Genomic DNA, 23,138 nt, shown 5'->3' with positions numbered 1-23,138 from the left:
ATCAACTTGGTAGGTTAGGTCAATACAACGGCATGACAACAGACATAAATGATGAAACCACAGAAAGCAACACTTTTAGTGTATAAAATTAATTAAAATTAAATTATTTGTTCTTCCCAAGGTTACTTCCTCCAGCTTCAGTTTTTACTTTTCACTGTTTCCCTAGGTTTGATCAATAAGGGTTTTATGTTTTGTAGATTTTTAGATGTTTTATTACCGTTTTCTGTGAAGCAGTTTTGGAATAACGTCAGTTATAAAAGAGCTATACAAATACATTTAATTTCATTTGATTTCAAATGTTTTATTTCTTTCAGAGAAAAAATCATTAATTCGGAAACTCCTGCATTCAGTGGTGTATGTGTGCATGTGTGAGAGAAGAGAGAGAGAGAGAGAGGGAAAGAGAGAGAGAAAGAGAGAAAGAGAGAGGGAAAGAGAGAGAGAGCATTTGTCACGGACTTGGACTTTAGTCCAGACCTGTATTTCTCTCTGGCTCCTTCCTATCAGTCGTTTGTTATTAAAAGCACAAAACAGATCTAAATTGAACTCCACTGATTTTGTTCCCATTAATCTGGACTCCTGGCAACTTTTCTGTTGATTCTCCACTCCACAATCAATTCCCTACATTTCTACTGTGTAACCGAGGGGGGCGGAGAGGTTGTTAATTGATTGGCACCACTTTGCATATACAGTACAGGAAAAATGTCACGTCAAGCTGTTTGGGTGACCTAAAGGGCTGTTGGTTGGACCAGCTGAAGAGGGTAATTTATCATTCAATGGTCTTTAGTGCTGGCTGTCATGCTGTCATGCTATTGTTAGCATCAGCGGTCAGCTGTCAGCCATGTTGGATTATCAAGCAAAGAGGAGCGACTCAGCAGGCTGGACATGACCAAGGCCACACAAAGAATTGTTGCAGCAGCAAAATAGGGAAATAATAACAGATATGTGTAAATAAGGAATATTACTTCTGCAATATTAACCCATGAAGCTTGTAGACCAGAACCAGCCAGTTCCAAGACAGCTTCTTACCCCGGGCAACCAGGCTGTGGAACAGCCAGTAGAATAGTGTTCCTCCCAACCCATTCCACTGACATCTCATACGAACTGCACCCTGCACCTACTTGACACTTCACCTATCGGGCTGTCCAATACTTATCCCTTATTTATATTATCCCTTACTTATTCTGCACCCTGAACTTCCCACACCACTCATTCTGCAGCATGCACTTTACTCATAGTTACTCTCTCCGCACATGTATATAGCATTGTATGTCTATTTATTTAGTCATACTTTACCTTACAATACCATATGTCTATAGTAAAAGTTATTGTGTATATTGTTTAACTTAAATGTATATTTTCTATTTTATTCTACGTATTCTACTCTATGTTGTAATAATGTTGTTTTTCATTGTTTGTTTTTTTGAGGAGTCTGATTGCCTGATGGAAGAAGCTGTTGCAGAGTCTGGTAGTGGTGGCTTGGATGCTCTGGTATATTCTGCTGGACAGCTTCAGTGCAGAGAAGGATGGGTGGGGTCGTCCACAATGCTGGTGGCTTTACGGCTGCAGCATGTGCTATAGATGTGTGATCACAGAGTTCATTAAAATAAAAAGCTTTGCCATCAAGCTGCCGGCGCTCAGAGGGAGCAAAATTGGCCCTGCTCCCTCCGGGTGGGTAGATGGCGGTCTCTCCCCACATCACTAAGGGGTGATGTCCACAGCACAGGGCGTCTGTGAGCTGATGTACCAGAACCGAGCTGCTGCGCTTTCCTCCAAGCGTGCTGGCTGCTCGGCAATGCTACATCAACAGCAGCTCGAAAAGAAGCGATGGCTGGCTTCACAGGTATCAGAGGAAAAATGTGCTAGTCTTCACCCTCCTGGTTTGTTGGGGCATTACTAGTGATAGGGGGAGTCCTAGTGAGTGGGTTGGGTAATTGGCTGTGTAAATTGGGGGAGAAAATGGGAAAAAAAAATAGAAATAAAATTATATAAAAAATAAAAAGCACAAAGCTGTCCTCATCGAATTCTAGTATTATTCATAAATATCATTATATCAACACATGGTTAGGTAAATCACTGCTTCATACAGTTAAATAAAGGTGAGCTGTTGATGGAATGGAACAAATCCACCCACACTAACCGAGGCATCCAGGATTATCTAAAACTAAACTTTCTTTTCCAGACTAGCTTATGGAAAAATCTACTTTCTAAAAAATAGAAATACTTAATATTTTTACTGTATTTGTGTTTATTTGCATCTGTTCTATTTGCAATCATATTTTTTGTCTGTTTAAAGGTAAAGTCAGGTCATGCAGTGAATAAGCCACTGTTGTGCTATTTATCTTCTACTCTCCATGCAGCACCTAACATGAAGTGAGGGCATCACGTCACTCATTTCCTAATGAAGATTCCAAAACATCACCTTTGTCATCTGTGGCCCTTTCTGTATTCATTAAATCTGGTCATTAAATCTGTTATCTTGTCAGTTTGTGTGTTTGTTCGTGTTGTTCGTGTCTCAACAAGATCTCCCTCTCTCTCACCTCTCTGCTTTCTTTGCTCCTGTCCTGTTGTATAGTGAAGAGCGCTGGTGTGGAAAGGTGACATTCGCGTGACTGGTGAGTCACAGATGTAAATCAATCAGTTTTGGTAGCAGGAGCTCAGAATAACTCACGGTCAGTGGAGTTCTGCTTCAATATGAGTTCTATTGTAATCCTCTTTACACTGTGTAAAGCCAAGTGTCCTCCATTATAGCTACAGTTTTTACATTTCTACAAACTACTGTTATCATCAATTTCAACATTGATCTGTTTAAATATTTTCATTAATATATGGATTTTATAACTAAACATGCATATCGAATGTGTTGGTATTTTATCGGTTAACCTGGGGCGTCAGTAGCGTTTTTAATGTTTTTAATGTCTTCCCCCATAATTGTTTTAGTAAATTTTCTGCATTCTAGTGTATTTTTAACAGGTAGTTAAACACCTAATTGTATCTACGAAAGGAACTTAATTCAATGACTATTTCAGAGTCAGACACAGCTCCCTTATCAGCAGCTCTGTCCCTGTATTTACACTATTAAGCTTAACTAAGCACATTTTAACCACATTTAAACACACAAGCAGCTACACTTCTTGCTCTAGAGTTATATTAAATGGGGGAGGGGGGGGGGGGTTACTGAAATGTGAAGGGGACACGCCCCTTCAGATTTGATATCTGAAACCTTTTAAGGAGAATTCCAAAGAAAAACAAACATACAGTTCTACTTAATTAAATAGTTGATATATGAACAGTGGGGTTCAGATTGAGATCAGAGTGGGTTTGGTCTGAAATGTTTCACTGTAGAGAGTTTTTTTTTTCACTGTGATAGTGAAAGGAACTAGAGGTTGTAAAGGAATTTCATGTTAACATCTTTTTTTAAATTTTGTTTCTATGTTCTGCACATACATCCATCATAAAGGGATTTTTGAGATTTAGACTGAAAGAATTCCTTACAAATATCCTAAACAATTTCTCAGACATCAGGCAGTATATTTATAAACATTAATACAAAACCATTTTGTTAATAGAGGTATAGAAATGAAGAACAAAATGGGCACTACAGCGATGGTTGCCCACCTCTCCTGGCATGTGTGCTCACTGTATCACTATGTGTGTTTGCTCACTGGTGTGGGCCAGGTCTAATTCCAGGTCTAATTCCACTAATAAAAGGCTACATTTTATCAATAGGTAGTCATCAAGATTCTAAATATAATTATTAATAATCCCCCAAATTCATGTTTTATATTAAATAAATAAATATTCTCTTTTAGCCTTGTTCATCGTGAACTGCTGCTTATTGGGGATGTTTTTATTATACACCATTCTGAGTAAACTCTAAACTGGAAATCTTAGAAGATCATCAGTTTCAGAAACACTTAGAGCAGCCTGTCTGGAACCAACAATTATGTCACGCTCAAACTCACCAAAATACCATTTGTTCCTCGTTCTGATGGTTGATGTGAGCATTACCTGAAGCTGCTGGGTCATATCTACATGATTTTATGCCTTTTTCTTGCTGCCATAAGAACAGTTGATTAGATAATTCCATAAATAGTCTCGGTCAGTGTATATCTGAAATATAATTTCAGTCATTGCATCAAGACGCTGGCTTATTTTACCCCATGTCCACTATTTTGGGAAAAAGCAGCCAGAGCTACATTTCTACCAAGCCTTTCACAGCTTCTTACACACTGCCAGGTAATTAACACATTTGATATAATCTGATATAACTTTTTAAACTAACTTAATTACGAAATTGCTTTTTTATGTCAGACTGATTATACCTGATGTGTATGTAGGACTACCTGACAAAAACAATGTACAGATACAAGTCTAAATATCTCCTACACAATAAAAAAATATATATATATTTTACCTAAAAAATCACATAGAAATGACAAGAATAATCTATTTATTACATTGTTTCATGTCATTTTACAGGGGATTTGTTCTATTGTTTTAATAGCTTTTAGCTCTCAATTTGATAGAAAGTAACAGTATAATTAGAAACATTTTCTAAATATTTAAAAAAAAACTGTCATGTGGCTATATTACTGTCAAACAGTTATAACTGCAAAAAATGTGAGAAAATAAATACGATTATTCTGTCACTCATGCTGCTAAAAAGTTACTTTTTTACCAAAAAACTATTGTGACAATGGCGTGATCCTTTTCTCTCTAGAAATAACTTAGCTTTATTGTTGTCATTTTGTTTTCTAAGTTCTAAGAGACTTAGGGTGTTTTCACGCCAGCATTATTTGGTCTGGTAAAGACGGACTCTGTTTCATTTGTACTCTTAGTGGGGTTTGTTTGGGAAGGTCTGAAAACAGTAATTTTACCACAGTTATATACCGACCCTGCAATGTGATTGGCTGAGAGGCGTTTTATGAGTGACATTATCAGCCGGTAATGCACAGTAACTAAATCTTCCCATGTATTACTCCACCACACACAGGTAACCTAGCAACGATGCAGCGCTTACAAGCCAAACATTGCAGCTATAAACAGAGCAGCAATGGAACTGTTTTAGATTTTATAATCAAACAGATCATATTTTCTCATCCTCTTTAACTTAAAATCTTTCAATAAACAGCGATAACTGCAGTGACAATATTACACGTTAGAGCACGAACCTTGAGTGTATACTTGCTTAATAGCACTTGGGAGTGGATCAGAACAACCATTCCAAAACCTGCAAGAGGAGGTCAGTCTCGGTCCGAGCAGTTTGTTTGTGGTGAGCATGTGATCAGGTCTTCATCTGACAAATATACTAATTATATTTGATCTAAACAGCTGTTCAGGTGCAGTTTAAACTGATTAATTAGCCAAATTAGCCAATAGAGCTAAGAGGTTTATTGCCTTTTATTTTATAATGAATATTACAGCAGCTTGTATACAAACTTTAACTTAATTCAGTTTCAGTTTCTTCTTCAGTTTAACATGTAAATAAACAGTAAAACAATGTAAGTGTAACATGTAATAAAATAAGTACATTTTGAACTTGGGTTTTTTTATTGAATTTTGAAATCTTTATGGCTAAAAACTGTTTTTTATGTGTACCTGAGCGTGAGAGAGCAGCATGACTGGCTGTAAATGAAATTTGTCCAAGTCCCGTGAAACCTCTGACTTCCTAAAGCGTGGTGACTTTGGCTGCAGTTTGTGCTTCAGATGGGTCTTTGGGGGCTGCGGTGGACAGGTTAGGTACAGGCAGGTCTCAGTGCAGCGTGGGAACACTCTCTCGGCCTCTCGGGAGGATGATAACGCTGCAGATGATTAATGGAGGAACAATACAGCTGCTTGAAGGGCAGTTCTGCAGGAGCTCTGCAGGAACACTACAGAGATGAAAATGCCACATGCACAGAGCACATTTATAACTTTTAAAAAGGTGTTAGCGATTGTATTTTTGTGTTATAGCTCATCCCATATTTTCTAGTAATTCATATTGTGACAATAACAGCAATTCAGGTTGTTTTTTTTTGTTTCCTCTACACCTTTAAAAAGGTAGCACGCTTTGTCCTCCTTGCTTGTGTTCACTCCAGGTGCAAAGTTGTTGGTCAGGTTTTAATGTAAGCAGCGGTTTTGTCATGCAAATTTATAATTGCGGCACAATTATCTATAATTGCAGAGTTCTTTTCTGGTTTCACCATAATCAGCAATTTGCACTATAAAAAGAGGCTTGGGGGTTCGATTTTTTCACTATTATAAATACATCGCTTTTAATCTCTCCCTTCAATTCTGGAGAATCGAGTTTGCTTATACGCACAGCTGAGCCCCAGCTATTTATTCTGATATTTCACCAGCACAGCGATGGGATCTTATTAATGATCTGCATCTCTGCCTCTTCTAATTATTTCCATTTGAATTGCAGATGACATTTCCTTGTCAATACAGTTTAGTATAAGAGGGGCCGTGTTGATAGGCGTGTAAATCCTTAGCTGAAATATGAATGCCACCAAAATCAAAGCATATACACTAACAGCTGTGTGTAACAACAAAACTAATTTCAGCTTTTGCCTTTTTGACATGAACCATCTGCTCCAGTAATTCTGCAATTTACATTATTTTATTTTCCAAAGTCACTGAACCCATGCTAGACAATGAAAAGCTGAGGCCTTACATGCCCCTCCCCATTAGCTTTTCCTGCTTATGCAAAAACTCTGGGAAATTTATTCATAGCTCAGCATTTAGTCCTCTAATCCATGGCTGATACTGTTACTGGATGCACATAATTGTATAATAATGTTAAAGCAGGTTTTCAGGCAGGGTGCTTATCAGCTTGTGTTTAGTGTGGCTCCTGCGAGGAGGAAAGTCCAAACTGTGGAGAAATCGGCTGCCAGCATGGTAAGCAGTGTTGAAATTTGCGTGATGGACTGGGGCTGGATTTCTTCTCCATGCATATTTTTGCTCATTGTCCCAATCTTCGTCCTTAATAGGAGCTGACAGAATGTAAATGGGGTTTTAACGGGAGCTGGCAAAGTCTGTAATTTTTCTCATTTAGTTTCTGGATGAGTGAGTCGGGCTTCTGTGATGTGTATAGGAATTTGCGAAGGTTCAATACATCACTTCAAGCTGGGATTATGAATTTATGAGAGCTTTTGACTTCGGCAAATGGTTCTTTTGCCTCTCGGCTGCCCTCTTCCCTGCTAGTTTAATAACGGCTTAATAATTGTTTTAAAATGTCATTACAATTACTGTTGGTTAAGGAGATAATATACTGGAGAGAGTGATTATGATTTACCTGGGCTTTGAGAGAGTTTTATTAGAATTATCATTCAGATATATAACATTTATTTTCTTGACAAGCACTGATTTTAAAAGATTTTAGTGTATTAACTATCCCTCTTTATCATAAATGACAACTCAGTGAGTACATTATTGCTTCCATTTTTTAAAAGTGAATTTAAGACAAAAAGTACAAACTTTTTGCATTAACATTTATTCATACTTAAGTACAGACTAAATATATTATTTATATATTTTCTATTTATATTATATGTAATTGTGATATATATATATAAAACAACCTAAAATAATTAAGTTGAACTTTTGAGTGCTTTTTCTGTACAACATATGCAAACTTAAGTTAATATTTAAGTTAATTGTTAATACACTTGAATATATAGTATATTGTAAATGTATTGATTTCTGTGTTGATGCAAACATTGTGAACACCAAACTACACTTGAGCAGTACTTCATGCAAGTTCTTTTTACTGACATACTGCTAATTCCTGTTTTCACAAATGCTGATGATGTAATTCATGACCCACTCTCAGCAGCAGAGAATTCAGTAACTTGCTCTTAAAGTCCAGGAAAATACAATCCAATAAAGAGCTCGACTGCTCTACCTTCTCACATGAGAGGAGGTAGTCTGGGAGGAATAACTGCAGCCTGATGGAACGTAAAGAAGGGAAAGACACGCCCAGTTTGCAAATACAAGTAACCAATGGGAACTGAGCAAGTTACTCAACAAGGCTACACTACCCGAACATTTGACACACCTAAAAGTCACGACTCAGATTACATGACAAGAAAGTGCTTTATTTAGCCAAATATTTTTTGTATGAAAACAAAATAATAAAATAGTTTAATTTGTTATATCAATTTAGGGTATATTTATTGACATATGAAGCTTGCTTCAGTGCGTGAGTGAAATCCATTCCCACAACCATATCTCCTAAGCTGTATCTAATCATACTCTTACTTTTAAAAAGCAAATGTTTAAAATATTTTTACATACTACACTTAAAATGACATGACAATCATGACAATGTACTTTTAATTAGGAAAACCACAATATGTGACACTTTAAAAGAAGTGTAAATTCTACGTTGGATTAATGCATGGATTGAAGTGCGTTTTTAAAAAATTATTTTTTATATAATGCCTTTTAGTTGAAATAACAACATTTAACAAATTCTTAGTTAAATGTGCTTCGGTATGTGAAGAAATATATTTATTTATGTAGACTTCCTCAGTTGTACTTAGTCACATATTAAAGTGCATTTCTTTAAAATATACTTTTAAAGAATACACTTTTATTTACCTTATGATGAAGTATACTTTTGTTTTAGTATGTTAGGCAGTGCATACATTTTCTATCAGCACACCTAAAAAATAATTTAATGCATATTACTTAATTTATTTGATGGCAAATGCAGAGAAAATATGTTTAATGTGTATTTTCATAAATTATATAAAAGAGAAAATGTACTTTTAGTGTTTTTTACCTAATTTGAACTTGCTATTAGTGCTCTTAAGTATACTTAAAGGTACATTCTGTAGGAACTGAGAGCGAGTGTGTGAAATGGCTACAGCAGTCCAATTTCAAAACACCACAGAGAGTAGTCTGCCCCGCCCACCTCTCCCCAAACACGAAACTACCTCGGGTTGCCAATTTCAGCAGGCTGAATGTACACAATCTATACAAAGTTTAGACTAGTAGGGAAAGGCAGAGAACTTAGAGTACAAGCAAGAGGAGAGAGGAGAAATACAGCAATTGTAAACTCTTTTATCACCCGTATTTGGCGTTATATTGACTGTATTTTACACGAGGGAGCGACGCAGTCGGCGGGGCTATATCCCGCGCGAGGGAGTGCCGTGGTCGGTTGTGCCCCTCACTGCCAATATTCACTTTTGTTATATTCCTTCTTTGGTCATTGAGCTTTTTTGAGACATGCTGAGGCTTTTTAGGCTGTGTAGCAGCTGAGGATTAACTGAACTCAGCCCTGCTAGCTAGCTCCTTTGCTGCAGCACAGATCGCTGTAGTGTAGTGTGGGGACTGTCAATGGGACGTAATAGGAACGTACTGCTGAAGCCATGCTGACAAGAGCTGCCAGTGCTTTCACTCAACATGTTTCCTTAATATCTGATGATACATCCTGATCATTTTATCTTTTACTACTGAAAATTAGTTACATATTGGTCCTTTAAGGCTTTAGTAGTTTTTACTAGGGATGGCAGCCTGAAAGGGAATTATGGCTGCAGCAACAAATTACGACAAAAGTTCTTGTTATAGTAAAGTTATTTAGTGCAGTGTTTAAAAAGCACACAATCTTTCTTCCTTTCTCTCTCTCTCTCTCTTTTTATCTCTCTCTCTCTCTTTCTTTTGTGAAGTATGTCACTTTGCGCAGGGGAGCAGAGGCGAGGTGAGTGCTCCGGCAGGGCGCAGCAGCAGTGTGTCAGTAATAAGAGGAGCAGTGTGTAATGTATGCAGGCTGTTAGTGATGTTAAATGGAGCTTGAAACCTGGCTGACAGCAGCATATCTCCACAGGCTCCGGACAGGAGGGGGGTAAAGGAGGGGGGGAGAACAGGACAAGGGCAGAGTAATGGACTAGGAGAGGCGATACCTGACACAGAGCTTGCTGAGACAGACCTGGGTGCGTACACAAGATATATGAAAGAGCAAAACTCCATTATCTTATTAGGACCATTACCTTAATGCGCCAACAGTTGTCATATGACATATAACGGCCGAAGTGGCACATAAACACTTTCATTACGGGGGACATCCATTGTGAGATTTATCTTCTCATGATAAATACATTGCTGGAATAATAAAGGCATCACCTCATCTGTCCTTTTTTTTTAATACTTGAGAAGAATAAGTATGTCAGAAAGGCAAGGACATGGCTGGAGATGAATTCACCAGTTACGGTAGCATGCTTCAGCACATTATTGGTGTTAAATGAGCCCTTTCAGTGAATAACCATATATCAAACGTTTTTTCCTTTTGGGAGAAATCAGTGTAATTTTCTTTGATGTTGTAAGTAATTGTAAGTGTCTTTATGAATGAAGGAATATACGTCTAAATGAAGGACATCATAGTCCTTCATCAGGGGTCACAAAATGCTACCCACAAAACGCTGCTTACAGGACACTGCAACAGGCGCTGCCCACAGGAGGCTGTTGGCTGGATATTTTTGCTTGGTCGACTATTCTCAGTCCAGCAGTGACACTGAGGTGTTTAAAAACTTCAGCAGCACTGCTGTATCTAATACACAAAGGTACCAAAAGTATTGACATTCATTACTCAGGTGAAAGTATAGATACTAGGGTGTAAAATACTTCTGTAGAAGTTGAACTATCAACTAAAGCTTTTCACACAAGTAAATGTGTGAAACTACTGGTTTTACTACTACTTAAAATATAAAAGTAAAAGTAATGTACCGGTAAGGGGAAATGCCACTAAGGAAAAAAACTTGGGATGCAACAGTCTCCCTGTTTCAGCTGCATATATGCCCAATGAAATGAATGCATTTTAGTACAATGCAAATATATTAAAGAAGCTCAGTTGGGACATTTTACTCGAGTTATCTTGAGTCTCTGCGACAGATTATCTTCATACTAGACTACATACATCTGTTATGTTCTTACTGGAGTGTGACATGACGTGTGCAGGTGTGATGAATCACTATTTGTAATGTTTATTTTTAAAATATGAGAAGTTGTAATGGAAACAAGCTAAAATGAAATAGGAGAAAAAGGCTATTTTTAAAATGTAAGTAGTAGAAAGTTCAGATTATTGTGTGAAAGGGTAGAGGTAAAAAGTCAACCGAAAAATAATTACTCCAGTAAACCATAGATAATCAAAATTGATATTTAAGGCAAGGAAGTAATTGTAGTTTGCTATTTGACACCTCTGTCGGTGGTTGACCTGTGGGATTCTATTGAATAACAGAGTGAAAAAAGGATAATAAATTATGCAGAGACACAGAAGAACAACAGTCTGTAATTTTAGAACTCCTACAAGTGCTCCTATGTGCTCAGTGAAGCTGAAAAAATGAGGTGGTCATATTGTTATGCTTGAATAATGTATGGGTATTTTTTGAAAGGGCTGAAATACCCTTCTCTATAGAAACACAGAATAAAAAAAATCAACACATTGTGCACTTTTGAAAATACATTTATTGGTCTTTAGTCAGAGTTTTGCCTGTCATCAATCAGGCGCTCTATGCCTTCTATAAATGTCTGTTTAATGTTCAAAATACAGCAAAATTACCAACTTAACCACACAGAGAATTCCAGGCTTTTAAGAGCACTCTTATTGCCTTCAGTGCTCCACAATCAGATGTAGGTGGGTTTGCATGTGTATATATGTTTGTATACTGGTGTGTTTGCCTCATTTATTGTGCATTTATATTTGATATTAACAGCTTATGTCCCAAACTCTTTCCACACAGATATAAACTGTCCTTTCAGTTTTTCTTTGGTCTGTAAAAAATATCACACAATAATGAAGAAGACCATGTTCTGGAAACTTCAACGGTCCTTCTAATTTGCTGTCTCTTCTTCTTCTCACTTGTCAGTAAATCCACATTCCTGCCCCGTCCAGCAGCGTCCCTGTCTTTATTTCTGGAATTGTCCCACATGAAACCCGTTTCCACGCATCTCCCATCATCCATGCTGTTCGGAGATACAACTGTCACCAACAGAAGCACCAGGAGCAGATCTTCAGTCTCTTCCATCCATCATATGAACAGATGGAGGGACACGCTATCAGATAGTGATGTTATCTGTGGCCGTTGAAGATGGAGAGGTGCTTCTGCAGTAGCCTCTCTCTGAAGTGTCGACTCCAGCAGACGTCAGGATACCTGGGAAATGACCAGAGTTTTATGAGCTAATGACAAAGTCCATCTTTATGATGTCAGTGAAGACATGCCAGCACTGTAACTTACCGTAGTCGTTTTCACTCTTCCTCCAGGCTGTGCACATCTCCATCCTGATCTGTTTACTAATAAGTCACAGCCCTCATCATCCAAACAGGGCATCATCTCACACCACTGCCTGCTCCTCACGATATGAGCTGCAACCAGGAAAAAAACATTTATATAAGTAAATATATACCTGCATATCAGCACTTTAAATTTCAGCACTTTTAAATTAATGCCATTTTCATTTTCCACCAGTTTCAAGGTTTTCAATCTACATAGCGGCTTTCAGAGGGAAGGCATCAATACAGTTGGCCCTGTCTAAACTTGCGTTTCATCCCTGCATTCTGCACAACTATAAATAATTAGAAGTCAAAAAATTGATTATCAAATAAAAAAAAAATAAACATCTACATTTAAACATACATTCAAATATATTTGTATATTTTTTTGCCGTTTTGACATAATATCAAACAAGCGTATTTAAATAGTTGCATGTGATTGGTAATGGTTGTGGTACACATGCCAAAAAATGCTTTTCTTAGTATAGACTATGATCATTTAATGTAATACTTCAGACCCTATTTTAGTGATATATATATATATATATATATATATATATATATATATATATATATATATATATATATATATATATATATATATAGGTGAGCTTTCAACAGCGCACAGTGCAACTTGATTTGTATTTGCAGTTGTAATGACGGCAAAAGTACACCTTGATTTTGGGAGTAGCATGTAATAATAAACCAACCAGCATTTCACTTGCTATACCTTTTTAAAGCCTGGTGTGCTCTGACTTTGGCAAATTGCTATTTTAACGGCACAGCGATTTTTGGATTTTTAGCAGAAAAAAATTATTTGCTCATTCAAGCTGTGAAGGTGCGTTACCAGGTCGGTTACGGGAACAGCAGTGCTATTTTGTTTAGTATTCTGTTTATTGTTGATGTAAAGGTTGGGTTTGTGCACTGCTGTGCACGGTGCTTCTGCATTGCCAAGATAGCAATAAACACCTGACATTTGACTGTTGTCTACATTCTTATCAGTCAGTAGCTGTAAGATAACAATACCCCAGAAAATTCTTCAATTTATAACACACCTCACTACTAGATATAGCTCTATCGCTATTTTAAGGATGCAGACGCAAGGTGTAAAAATAGACTGATTACGGGGTGTAACATAGAAATGAACATTGTGACGGGACTTGCGCAGGGTATAAGATATGGCCCTTCTAGTTTAATATCTATAATAGACATGAATATTACTGTTTTGCTAGTATTGTCCCACACCCTTGACTGGACAGAGAAGAAGAAGGGGGGGGGAACTCAGAGTATTTGGGCTGGAGTTCGGGGCAGCTTCGTTGGAAAAGCGTGAAGCTGAAGCCCCCCACATGAAGAGAAACAGGAAGAGAAAGGGAGAAATAAATGAAGGAGGAAGATGGGGAGGAGGTGGGTTGTTCAACATGCAGAGAGAAAGTGATGGTTTATACAGGGAGGAGAAAGGGAGGAGTAAGGGCGTGGATCAAACTCCTAAAACTAAGTTATATAACTCCACATAGAAAATAAACACCCAGAAGTCCCTGGTGGAACAAGCTAAACTACACAACACTACACAGTAAATTTGCCATAGGTAGATAAAAACTATGAGTTAATAAATGTAATGTGTACAGTTACATACAAATCACAAATTGCATACAATACTGCAGGACAATAAGGCATCACCTATTTTTTATCAGAATGCAACAGTTAGCTTGACCTTATTGCCTTACTATAGATCAGATACTGTACATTAATTACATTTGGATTACATCCGTAAATCCTAATCCACTGTATCATGACTCATCTGTTTCTTGTCTTCATAGCACATCATATAATCCAGTTCAACTCAGTAACAGAACCAGTATGTGCCTCCACTGCTGAGGATTCACGTCATCGTTTAGCACTGCCGACAGACTGCTGTGTAACAGTGTTGTGTAAAGCTTTTCATGTTAAATTGCTGTAGAAATGCACAGTAAACTTCAAGGTTAAAGCTAAGAAAAGGAAGGGCACAGTGTCTGACATACAGCAGAGAATAAAGCCAATAAAGCACAGGAGAAAGTCACTCTCAGCCTGATAATAAAACAGAACACTTTGGATCATCAGAGAACCAATTTTTTTTCCTGAGGTAAGATTTTTTTTTCACTTAATCAAACACAAATGTCTATTTATAATATCTAGGGCACCTATATATGTTCATTTGCATACCATGACATATTGTCCCTTAGAGACAGACGGAGAGATGGAGGAAGAAGAAGGGGGTTAGTTTCACATTTCTAGGGAAAAATTATGATCAGAAAATATCTGTGACTAATAAAGCTACTACAAAGTTATAATGTTAAGGTGGAATTGTAAGAAAGTGTAATGTAATGTAAATGTCACTCAGATTATCATAAAATAATATCATAAGAAAATACTAATGATATTAACTTCTTAAACACCTTGGGAACAGTGATTGTTTCTGTTTTTATCACAGTGGTAAAATTTAAGCAAGTTTGTATTGCTTTATGTATAGATATTATATTTTAGGCACAAATTGCTGACTGTTTTCATACATCTCCTGATTTATACATTCAGCTCAAAATTCTTAATTAACATCTACATAAATAATTGCATGTAATATAATTTCTCTCATTTTCAGAATATATGTTATGTCTGTCTAAATGTAGAGGTCAACTCTATTTCCTTTGTTATAAAAAAACATGGAACAATCTGACATATATAAATATATATATATATATATATATATATATATATATATATATATATATATATATATATATATATATATATATATATATATATATATATATATTGTCTTACTTTTTGTTGGCTCTCCTAATTATTTAAAATCTGGAATAGGACTTTTAATTCAGATAATTAAATAGATAGATCAGTAAAAACAGCACTGAGTTACTGATGAGATTGTTGAGTTGTGGATTTAATACATGGGTTTGAAAAGCCACCACTGTTGGGAACTTCAGCTAGGCTCTTAACCTTCACTGCGATGGCTGCCCACTGCTCCAGGTATGTGTGTTCACTAGAGTGTGTGTTCACTGCACAGATGTGATAAAGAAGAGAACAAACTTTGACTATGGATGTCTGTTTTCTCCTTTTCTCTCTGTGGATGTATATGTGCCTCCAATACTGAAATAGGCTGTGCACTTCTAAAGCAGTTTTTTATCCTTTTATATTGCTGCCATTGCAAAAGTTGTCCTCAGAAGATGTAACAATAACATTATCTCTGATCTTGATCAGAGAAGTTAATAACAAAAAGATGAGTTATTGAAATATTAATAGGATTTGTTTTAACGATTATCATGGTGTTTGTTTGGCAGTGTGCTTTTGGAGAAGCCATTCCTCGATATGGAGATCTGTGCAAGCGCAGTAGTCAAAACTATCTGAAAAATATTTTTTTATGCATTATTACGTTACAAATGCTACAAAATTCTCATGAGGTTTCTTGAAGATATTGTTAGAAAAATATGTATTTTATTTTATATTTTAGTTTCTTGTATTTTCTTTTTCCCCATTCAAACAGACAGGAGTGTATTTTTGTATGGCTCGGGTCTCTTATGACTGCCAACAAAGATGCCAAGGCTTCCAAGTGAAAGGTCTTGCCTATAAGTACTTTATATTGCTGGAATGAAAAGATAATGAAAGGTCATTAATAATTGTTACATTCAGGAATTGATTTTTAAAGCTTTAAGACACACACAAACTCACCTTAAAAAACACCTTCATTAGATTAGAGGCTTAATTTTATCTGTAGGTTGAATTATTTTAGGCTTAAAGACACATTTCCACAGTTTTTGCTTGTGTAAGTGTTTTGAAGCAGTGATGAGAACTGACCCTTTTATATAACTTATGTGAAAGCTGCTGCTCACAATTTGGTCCTAAATTTCTATGTCAGTTTAGCTTTTGCTTTTGTCTTTTTTTTTTTTTTTTATAATTTTATTTCTGATTTTTCCCCATTTTCTCCCAATTTTGGATATCCAATTGCCCCACCCCTTTGTGCGTCCCCATCACCGGTGACGCCCGTGACCCTTGGAGGATGCGGACAAGCACACGCCTCCTCCGACACGTGTGAAGTCAATCACCCCTTTTTTCGAGCTGCTGCTGATGAATCATTGCCTGAGCAGCTAGTGCGCTCGGAGGAAAGCACAGCGGCTAGGTTCTGATACATCAGCTCACAGACGCCTCATGCCGCCCAGCATCACCTTAAGTGTGATGGGGAGAGAGCGCCATCTACCCACCCCAGAGGGAGCAGAGCCAATTTTGCTCCCTCTAAGCACCGGCAGCTTGATGGCAAAGCTGCATGAGCGGGGGTTCGAACCTGCGACCTCCCGCTCATAGTGGCAGCGCATTAGACCGCTGGACCACTCGGCGCCCTTGCTTTTGTCTTTTTAACGACTGTATAAAAGCTCTTTACCAGTGGAGTTAGCAGAGGTGTGATTTTAGGGGTGTGTAGACCAGTGTAAATCCATACTCAGCTTAAAATATTGCTACTTCTGTAAAGCAGCGTCTTAATCGATAGTAAAAGTACCATTTCAAAAACAACATCAGTAGAAGCACAAAAGTAGAGGATCAATAAACGACTTGAGCACTCAGTCACATATAGAACTGCAGAAATACATCTTCCAGCATCTCTCAGCACAGGAACTGAAGACTGCTAAACTCTGCCTCTCTCTCATTTGATCATTTTGATCTGAAATAAAATGATAACAGGTTAGACGTGTGACAAATTGTAATGATAATTCAGTACAATCACCCCAACACCACCATGTTCTGCTTAAAAAATATATATATATATATTCTGCCAAACCAAAAAACAGGGCCGGGAAATGAAACAATTCTATAACAACTAATGTGTTTTGGCAGTTTTGACCTACAGCATAGAACTGACAAACACCCAGTCCACTAGCAAAAGCATAAGCAAAAACTGGCAACCAAATTTAAAAGCTAGCCAGCCACAAACTCTTCAGCTTGCTAACAGCTTATTAAACTAAGTGTACACAACGAGGGGACAGCAGGGCCTTCACTACAGATGCATAAAAAAATAATTGTTTTTTTTTTTCCCACCAATGCTTCATACAAAACCCTGTTTCATTCTGAATGCCAAATTACAGGATTGTAAATAGATTTGTAAAATTACATCTGAGCATTTTTCTAACGTAGCCATTTACATACTTTTTATTCATACATGAAGAAACACCCAAACAATACAATACATTTTTTTCTCTTGTCCATGTGATACTTTAAAGTGGACTTTGAATGTCATTGGAGCAAAAATAGAGCAGAGTTCACACCCGCTGTCAGGTGTTTTTACACTCGACAAAGCTCAATATCCAGCAACCAGCAAACGTGTGGCATAGAAAGCTTTTCTTTCTGTCAGCTGGACGTGGACTGGCCCCTGGAGTCGGAATGATTCCTTTCTGGGTAATTCTAAAGATATAAAAGTGACTAATTCTATTTGCGGTAATTTCAGGACCTGATTGCAGGTGCTAAGTAATCCAAACTGCGCACTGTCTGACACTACACCTCCACTGTCTAATGGAGCAACGACAATCAACAAACACAAACAAGTGCCGAAGAGCATCCTATTACCTACCGGTGTGCCACTGACTGAGTGCTACTCTCAGCCTGCTGCACTAATGAGCTGTCTGCAGAGTCTCTGAGGGGATTTGGGGAGATGGCCATTCCTCTGATAGGCAGGCCGACTGTGGCAAAAACACAATAGTACTTTTCCAAATCAATACTTCAAAGAGCCACACTCTGTCTCTGTAGACCTCTCAGCCAGACCACTCACAAAGCGTGATTGAGAGAGTCCAACATCCAAATAAAACAAGTCACATCCACCACAGAGATACTGTATCCCTTCCAGCATATAAACAATCAATCAATCAAACAATCAAAAACCTCTATTTTTACTCAGAGGTGCTTTCAGGGTGACCCTCATTATCAGTGTTGCTGAGCATTTACAATACACAGAGACTGAAACAGAAAAAAAAACAATATTTAACTATCATTAATAAAAACAAGAAAAATAAAAATAAGCAAGCCATGAACATAAAAAATATTTAAACAAACCTATTTTTAATATTAAACCAAATGAAAAAAACGTTACCAGAGAGTGTTATACTAACCCAGATGAGCCTGGACCCTTTTCTGAATATTTACTGATTCAGTAACATCAATTAAGCAGCCATTAGTGTTTTTTGGTGATAACACAATCACATGACTTTTGTAAATATTTTTACAAATAAAATTGCACTGTAACACATGTCAAAACAAGAGGCAATTTTAACTTGTATTTCATAATTGTGTTCTAAAAATGGGGTCAGTATTAAACCCTATTTAAAGCTTTTTAATTGCTAAAATGGTCAGAACAGACACATTTATAATGAACTAATTTTATCTTAAACCCCAACCCATGCACAGTCTTTTACACAGTGCCAGCGTGCCCTGATAATAATTGTTATCTTGCAACCAGTCTCTTCTAATGCCGTGCACCTGCGCTGTTAAACTAGCAAAGATGCTTATGTGGACAGGTTAATTTATAGCGTATTGCTATCTTGGCAATGGAAAACACATGTGCGCCACTGTCTAAAAACAACCTAGACAACAGTTAACCCTCAGATGTTCATTGTTTTGATGCACACTTGGACATGAAGCACGTGCCTGTTGACAGCAAACTTTTACATCAACAATAAACAGAAGAAACAAGCATGAATGAGTGTGAACTGCAGGTCAGTTTTCTCTCCTGAGAAGCAATGGACACGACCAGTTAGCTGCACCCCTGAAATAGCAATCCGCTAAATCAGAGTGCACCTGGCTCTTAAAGGGAATGGCAAGTTATGTGCTGGTTGGTTTATTGTATGTTGCACCCAAAAGACGAGACGCGCAAGGAGAACTTGTCCAATCGTTACAATACCAAAGACACTCTGAAAGTTGTGCACAGTTTAGGGCTCACCTGTAGTTCACTAAAATAGGGCCCAATGAGTTAAAAGGAAGGACAGTGTAGTCTATTAAAGTTTCCAAAGCTTTTAAAGTTCTGTGACATGTAAGTAACCATGGGCTCTTCTGGGTTCATAAAAAAAACAATGTTTATTAATAAAACAGTTTTCTCATTGTGCTGATAATGAGGGCCAACCTCATACGTTTTCATACAGTCTTCAGTAATGAGTTTTATGGAGGTCACCAGTGATGAACCTCAGTGTAGAGTGGCATACTGGGTACAGTGGTTTACAGCAGGGATCGGCAATAGGCCTGTGGCATCTGGCCTGTGAGAGTGTTTGAACTATAATGAACAATAATAAAAAAAAATGCTTCTCTGGTGAGCTTTTGTTCAGGACCGCGACCCTGATGACACGGGTTTGATCCTGCATAAGGAGTGCAGTGTTTATTATTTTTTTTTCTTTTCTTCTTGGGTTTAAATGCATTGAATTCAAATTTCCTGCAACTGGGTTCAACAACCCTCTGGGCTGGAGAGCTCCTAGCCTGTACGTCATTTCACATACGTCATCACGTAATTTTCTAAAACAGAATTATTTTTTCTGGCCCACCACGTAATGGCTTGGAAAATATCTGGCCCACAGCCAAACTTAATTGCCGGCCCCTGGTCTAAAGGAACTGGCAGAGACTTATTTATGAATTACTTTACCATAGTTCAGTTCATAAAGTATGGTAAGGCTACCTGAACATTACGTTTTGTAACTGATGAGATCAGTACACTCACAGGATTAATCCTGAGATGAAGAGTGTGAAGTTTAGAGGCCACATAGAAACACCAGACATATGCACTTTCATATTTAGCAGAGAGGAATTTTCTTATTAGATTCCCCCAAGAGTAAAACTCCACACCGAGGCAGCAGAGACATTTTTCTTCGCTGCTCCCCACGGAGACACCATGTTTTAATCAAGCATCTCGGAGAGTAGGCTAGCTCACACACCATTCTCCATCATCACAGGACAGCTACTCTAAGTAACTACATAACATGCTCTCTCCCATAATCCTTTCATTTATTCACAAAGAGAATCACTGTGGGCCTGCTGGATCTCCAGAGTCTATACTTGGATTTGAGAGTGCTAACCAAAATAAATGTTTTTTTTTTTTTTTAAACCAACACTGGAGACGGGAGACAATATGGGAAAGGAAATGAGCCGCTCAATTCAATGAAGCTTCCCAAAGCTTAAGAAAACAAACTTCAGTGAAAGAAAAAGTGCTGAAGGAAGCTGCAGAACAAACTCTGGCGCGGGGCGAGTTGTGAGAGGAGACAGCCAGGCGTGATGCAAAATAACACACTGTCTTCTGCAAATGTTTGGGCGGCCCTGGACAAATTACAGGTGTCATCGATTTGTTAGGTGAAGATACACATGGTGCTTATCTACATATTCACAGTGGTTTGTTCAGCATTCTTTTAACTTGTCTGATTATCCAGTCAGTTCACTTGTATTTTCATAGCAAAACTTTCTGTTTCTTTCTTTTCTGTGTCTGTACTGTATATCCCACTCATGTACAGCAGCTTTCTGAAGCACAATAACAGGGAGCTACAAAACAGAATACACTGGATACCAGTATGTACAGTAAATTGATCATGTGATCAAGTGTTAACTCAAGTGATGGCTTGGGAAGGTCCATACTTGAATGTATAAGTTGTGAGGTGTTATCTTATAAGTGAGGTTAATCACTGGACACCATGCTCGTGGCAAGACAATTTGATGAAGCAGATGAAGCAAGGCCTGATAGGGTCATAGAGAGCATTATCACCACCTGTGGACAGCACAGTGGATGGTAATGATTGTGATCAACAAGAGACTCCCCAGGAAGCCCATATGATATCCTAGTCTTATATAAATTAAATTGATATAATATTTGGCATGTCAGTAACCAACTCGTAAAGTCTTAATACAGTGATGGTCAGATTTTAGCTCAAATTTAATTCCAGTTTAATTTTCTTCCAATTCGCAAATAGACTGAGTAAGACAAGGCTGTCAGTAACTTTGGATTTAGATTTCCTGCATTTACATTCTGGTGGCACCTCTCAACACTACCAAATGAAATGCTGCACTATTCAAGATGAAATTGAGCTTTGTAATAAGAATCCAACTTGAGCTTAATGTGAAATATATTTTTTTTGTGGCAAAGTTTCTTTGCTTCTTATTCTAAGAACTATGCAGGAGCCAGAATGTACATACTGTACCTTTCAATGTAGAATGGAAAATTTCTGTAGTAAGCCACTTCATGTTAAAGGTCTAACCTCCAGTGTTTTAACTACAGTATACTGGAAAACATGCTTTTGTGAAGTTGCTCGTTCATCTGAGATCAGCATTATCCAATCATTGGCAAGCAAAAAGACAAAAAACTTCTGCAAAACTTGGCACTCAGTTATGTGTCAGGCAGATGTGTAAATTACAGGTGTGATTTAATTAGAAACTGGGTCTTGCCACAAGAGGGAATTAAAGTGCTTCCTCTGATACTCTATAAAAGGCTCCCAGAGGCTACTTGTGGGTAGTGTACCTCTTGGTGAGAGCTTGTTGACTACTAGACATGCCCCTATGATGCACTCATGCACAATACATTTTGCCTATTGACAGACTTTAAGCATCATTAGACTGAGAGATCCAGGGTGGTCATTTCAGGGTGGAATTGCTCACCATGAAGGCCATCCAACAGCCAGCCACTATGACCTTAATTTGTCATACTGTAAATGGGAAATGTGCAATGAACTGTAACTGTGTTGTCTTTAGAAACAAATCCAGGTTTGTTTTGTGATTCAGTGATGATTGGGTTCATGTATGAAGGCCTTGTTGAAAGAGCTTCCACCCTGTCTTTGCTGTTTAGTGACACACAGCCACAAATGCGGGTGTGATGATCCTCCAGATATATGCCATTACATATAACAGTCAGTCACCCCTAGTAGTGATATGAGGGGAGGGACACTAAGGGCTCATTAATTTGTGTAAGACAGCCTGTAGCCATGTGTTGCCTCCCATGACAGGGCTTCCAACTGGCATTTTTCAGCAGGATACACACAGCAAGGTTTGTACAGAAATGTCTCTGCCAAATTGCAACACTTCATTGGCCTGCCTGATTTATCGGCAATCACCCGTTTATGGGTTCAGCTGGGATGTCAACTTCTACAGCTTAGATTCTCTGCCTGAACCCGACCCGAGGCCCCACCAGAGATTTCTCACCAATTTCCTATTATCTGTGACGTAGGCGTCTTTTTTAAATAATATTTTAATTTTATATAAAGTTCTGCCTTTTTAACCACAATATAGCAAAGTAATAAATCAAATTGTGTTTTAAAAAAAGTGAGTTGTGCACACTCCACCTGTCCATACTGCACACTTGACCTGCAGCGCTGTGCAGTGCATAGCTGTATTACTGTTTATTATGTGGGTGTTTTTGTACATAGACTATAAGCTCAATATAAAATATTTTTCTATTCTTAAACCATGTTAAATTATATCAATGTGATGTCATTCAGACATCATTCTTGTAACCTAATTTACAGATGAATATTTTATATTCTTAATAAATATCTTTTCTTAAATATTTTTTATTCAGTGTTGCAATGTTAATTGCAATCATTCTGAACAGATTTTGCTCATTCAAACATTCCGAAAATATTTTTTAAAAGCAGTTTTAACGCTCTACTTGTCGGGTTTTATTTGAGCTCAGGTTCTAAAGGACAGTGTATGGAGTGGGTCAGGTCAGGCTCGGGCAGAACTTGCACGGGCTCGGGGTGGGTCGGGCGTGAGACTTTGGGCCCAATCTAAGCTCTACCAACTTCTGAAAACTACAAGTGTGGAGGATCTACAGGATAAGCTGCAAGGTTTTTTTTTTTTCTTTTTTTGCAAAGCAAAAAATATTTTAAATATTTCATGACAG

The 23,138-nt window shown here is 37.7% G+C and overlaps 1 protein-coding gene across 1 annotated transcript in view; it reads right to left on the bottom strand.

The window, feature by feature from the left end:
* Nucleotides 1–11,374: 11,374 nt before the first annotated feature.
* tafa5b (TAFA chemokine like family member 5b) overlaps nucleotides 11,375–23,138 on the bottom strand; it is a 35,229-nt gene continuing 23,465 nt past the window's right edge. The window contains exons 3-4 of the mRNA XM_007246616.4: nucleotides 12,216–12,343; nucleotides 11,375–12,131 (exon numbers count right to left, since the gene is read on the bottom strand). Coding sequence (XP_007246678.1) covers nucleotides 12,123–12,131; nucleotides 12,216–12,343 — 137 coding nt within the window. The 3' untranslated portion in view covers nucleotides 11,375–12,122. The remainder of the gene's footprint in view (nucleotides 12,132–12,215; nucleotides 12,344–23,138) is intronic.

This window comes from Astyanax mexicanus, chromosome 2 (genome assembly GCF_023375975.1).
Source record: "Astyanax mexicanus isolate ESR-SI-001 chromosome 2, AstMex3_surface, whole genome shotgun sequence".
Taxonomy (NCBI): Eukaryota; Metazoa; Chordata; class Actinopteri; order Characiformes; family Acestrorhamphidae; genus Astyanax; species Astyanax mexicanus.
This window is presented reverse-complemented; position numbering and strand designations above follow the sequence as displayed.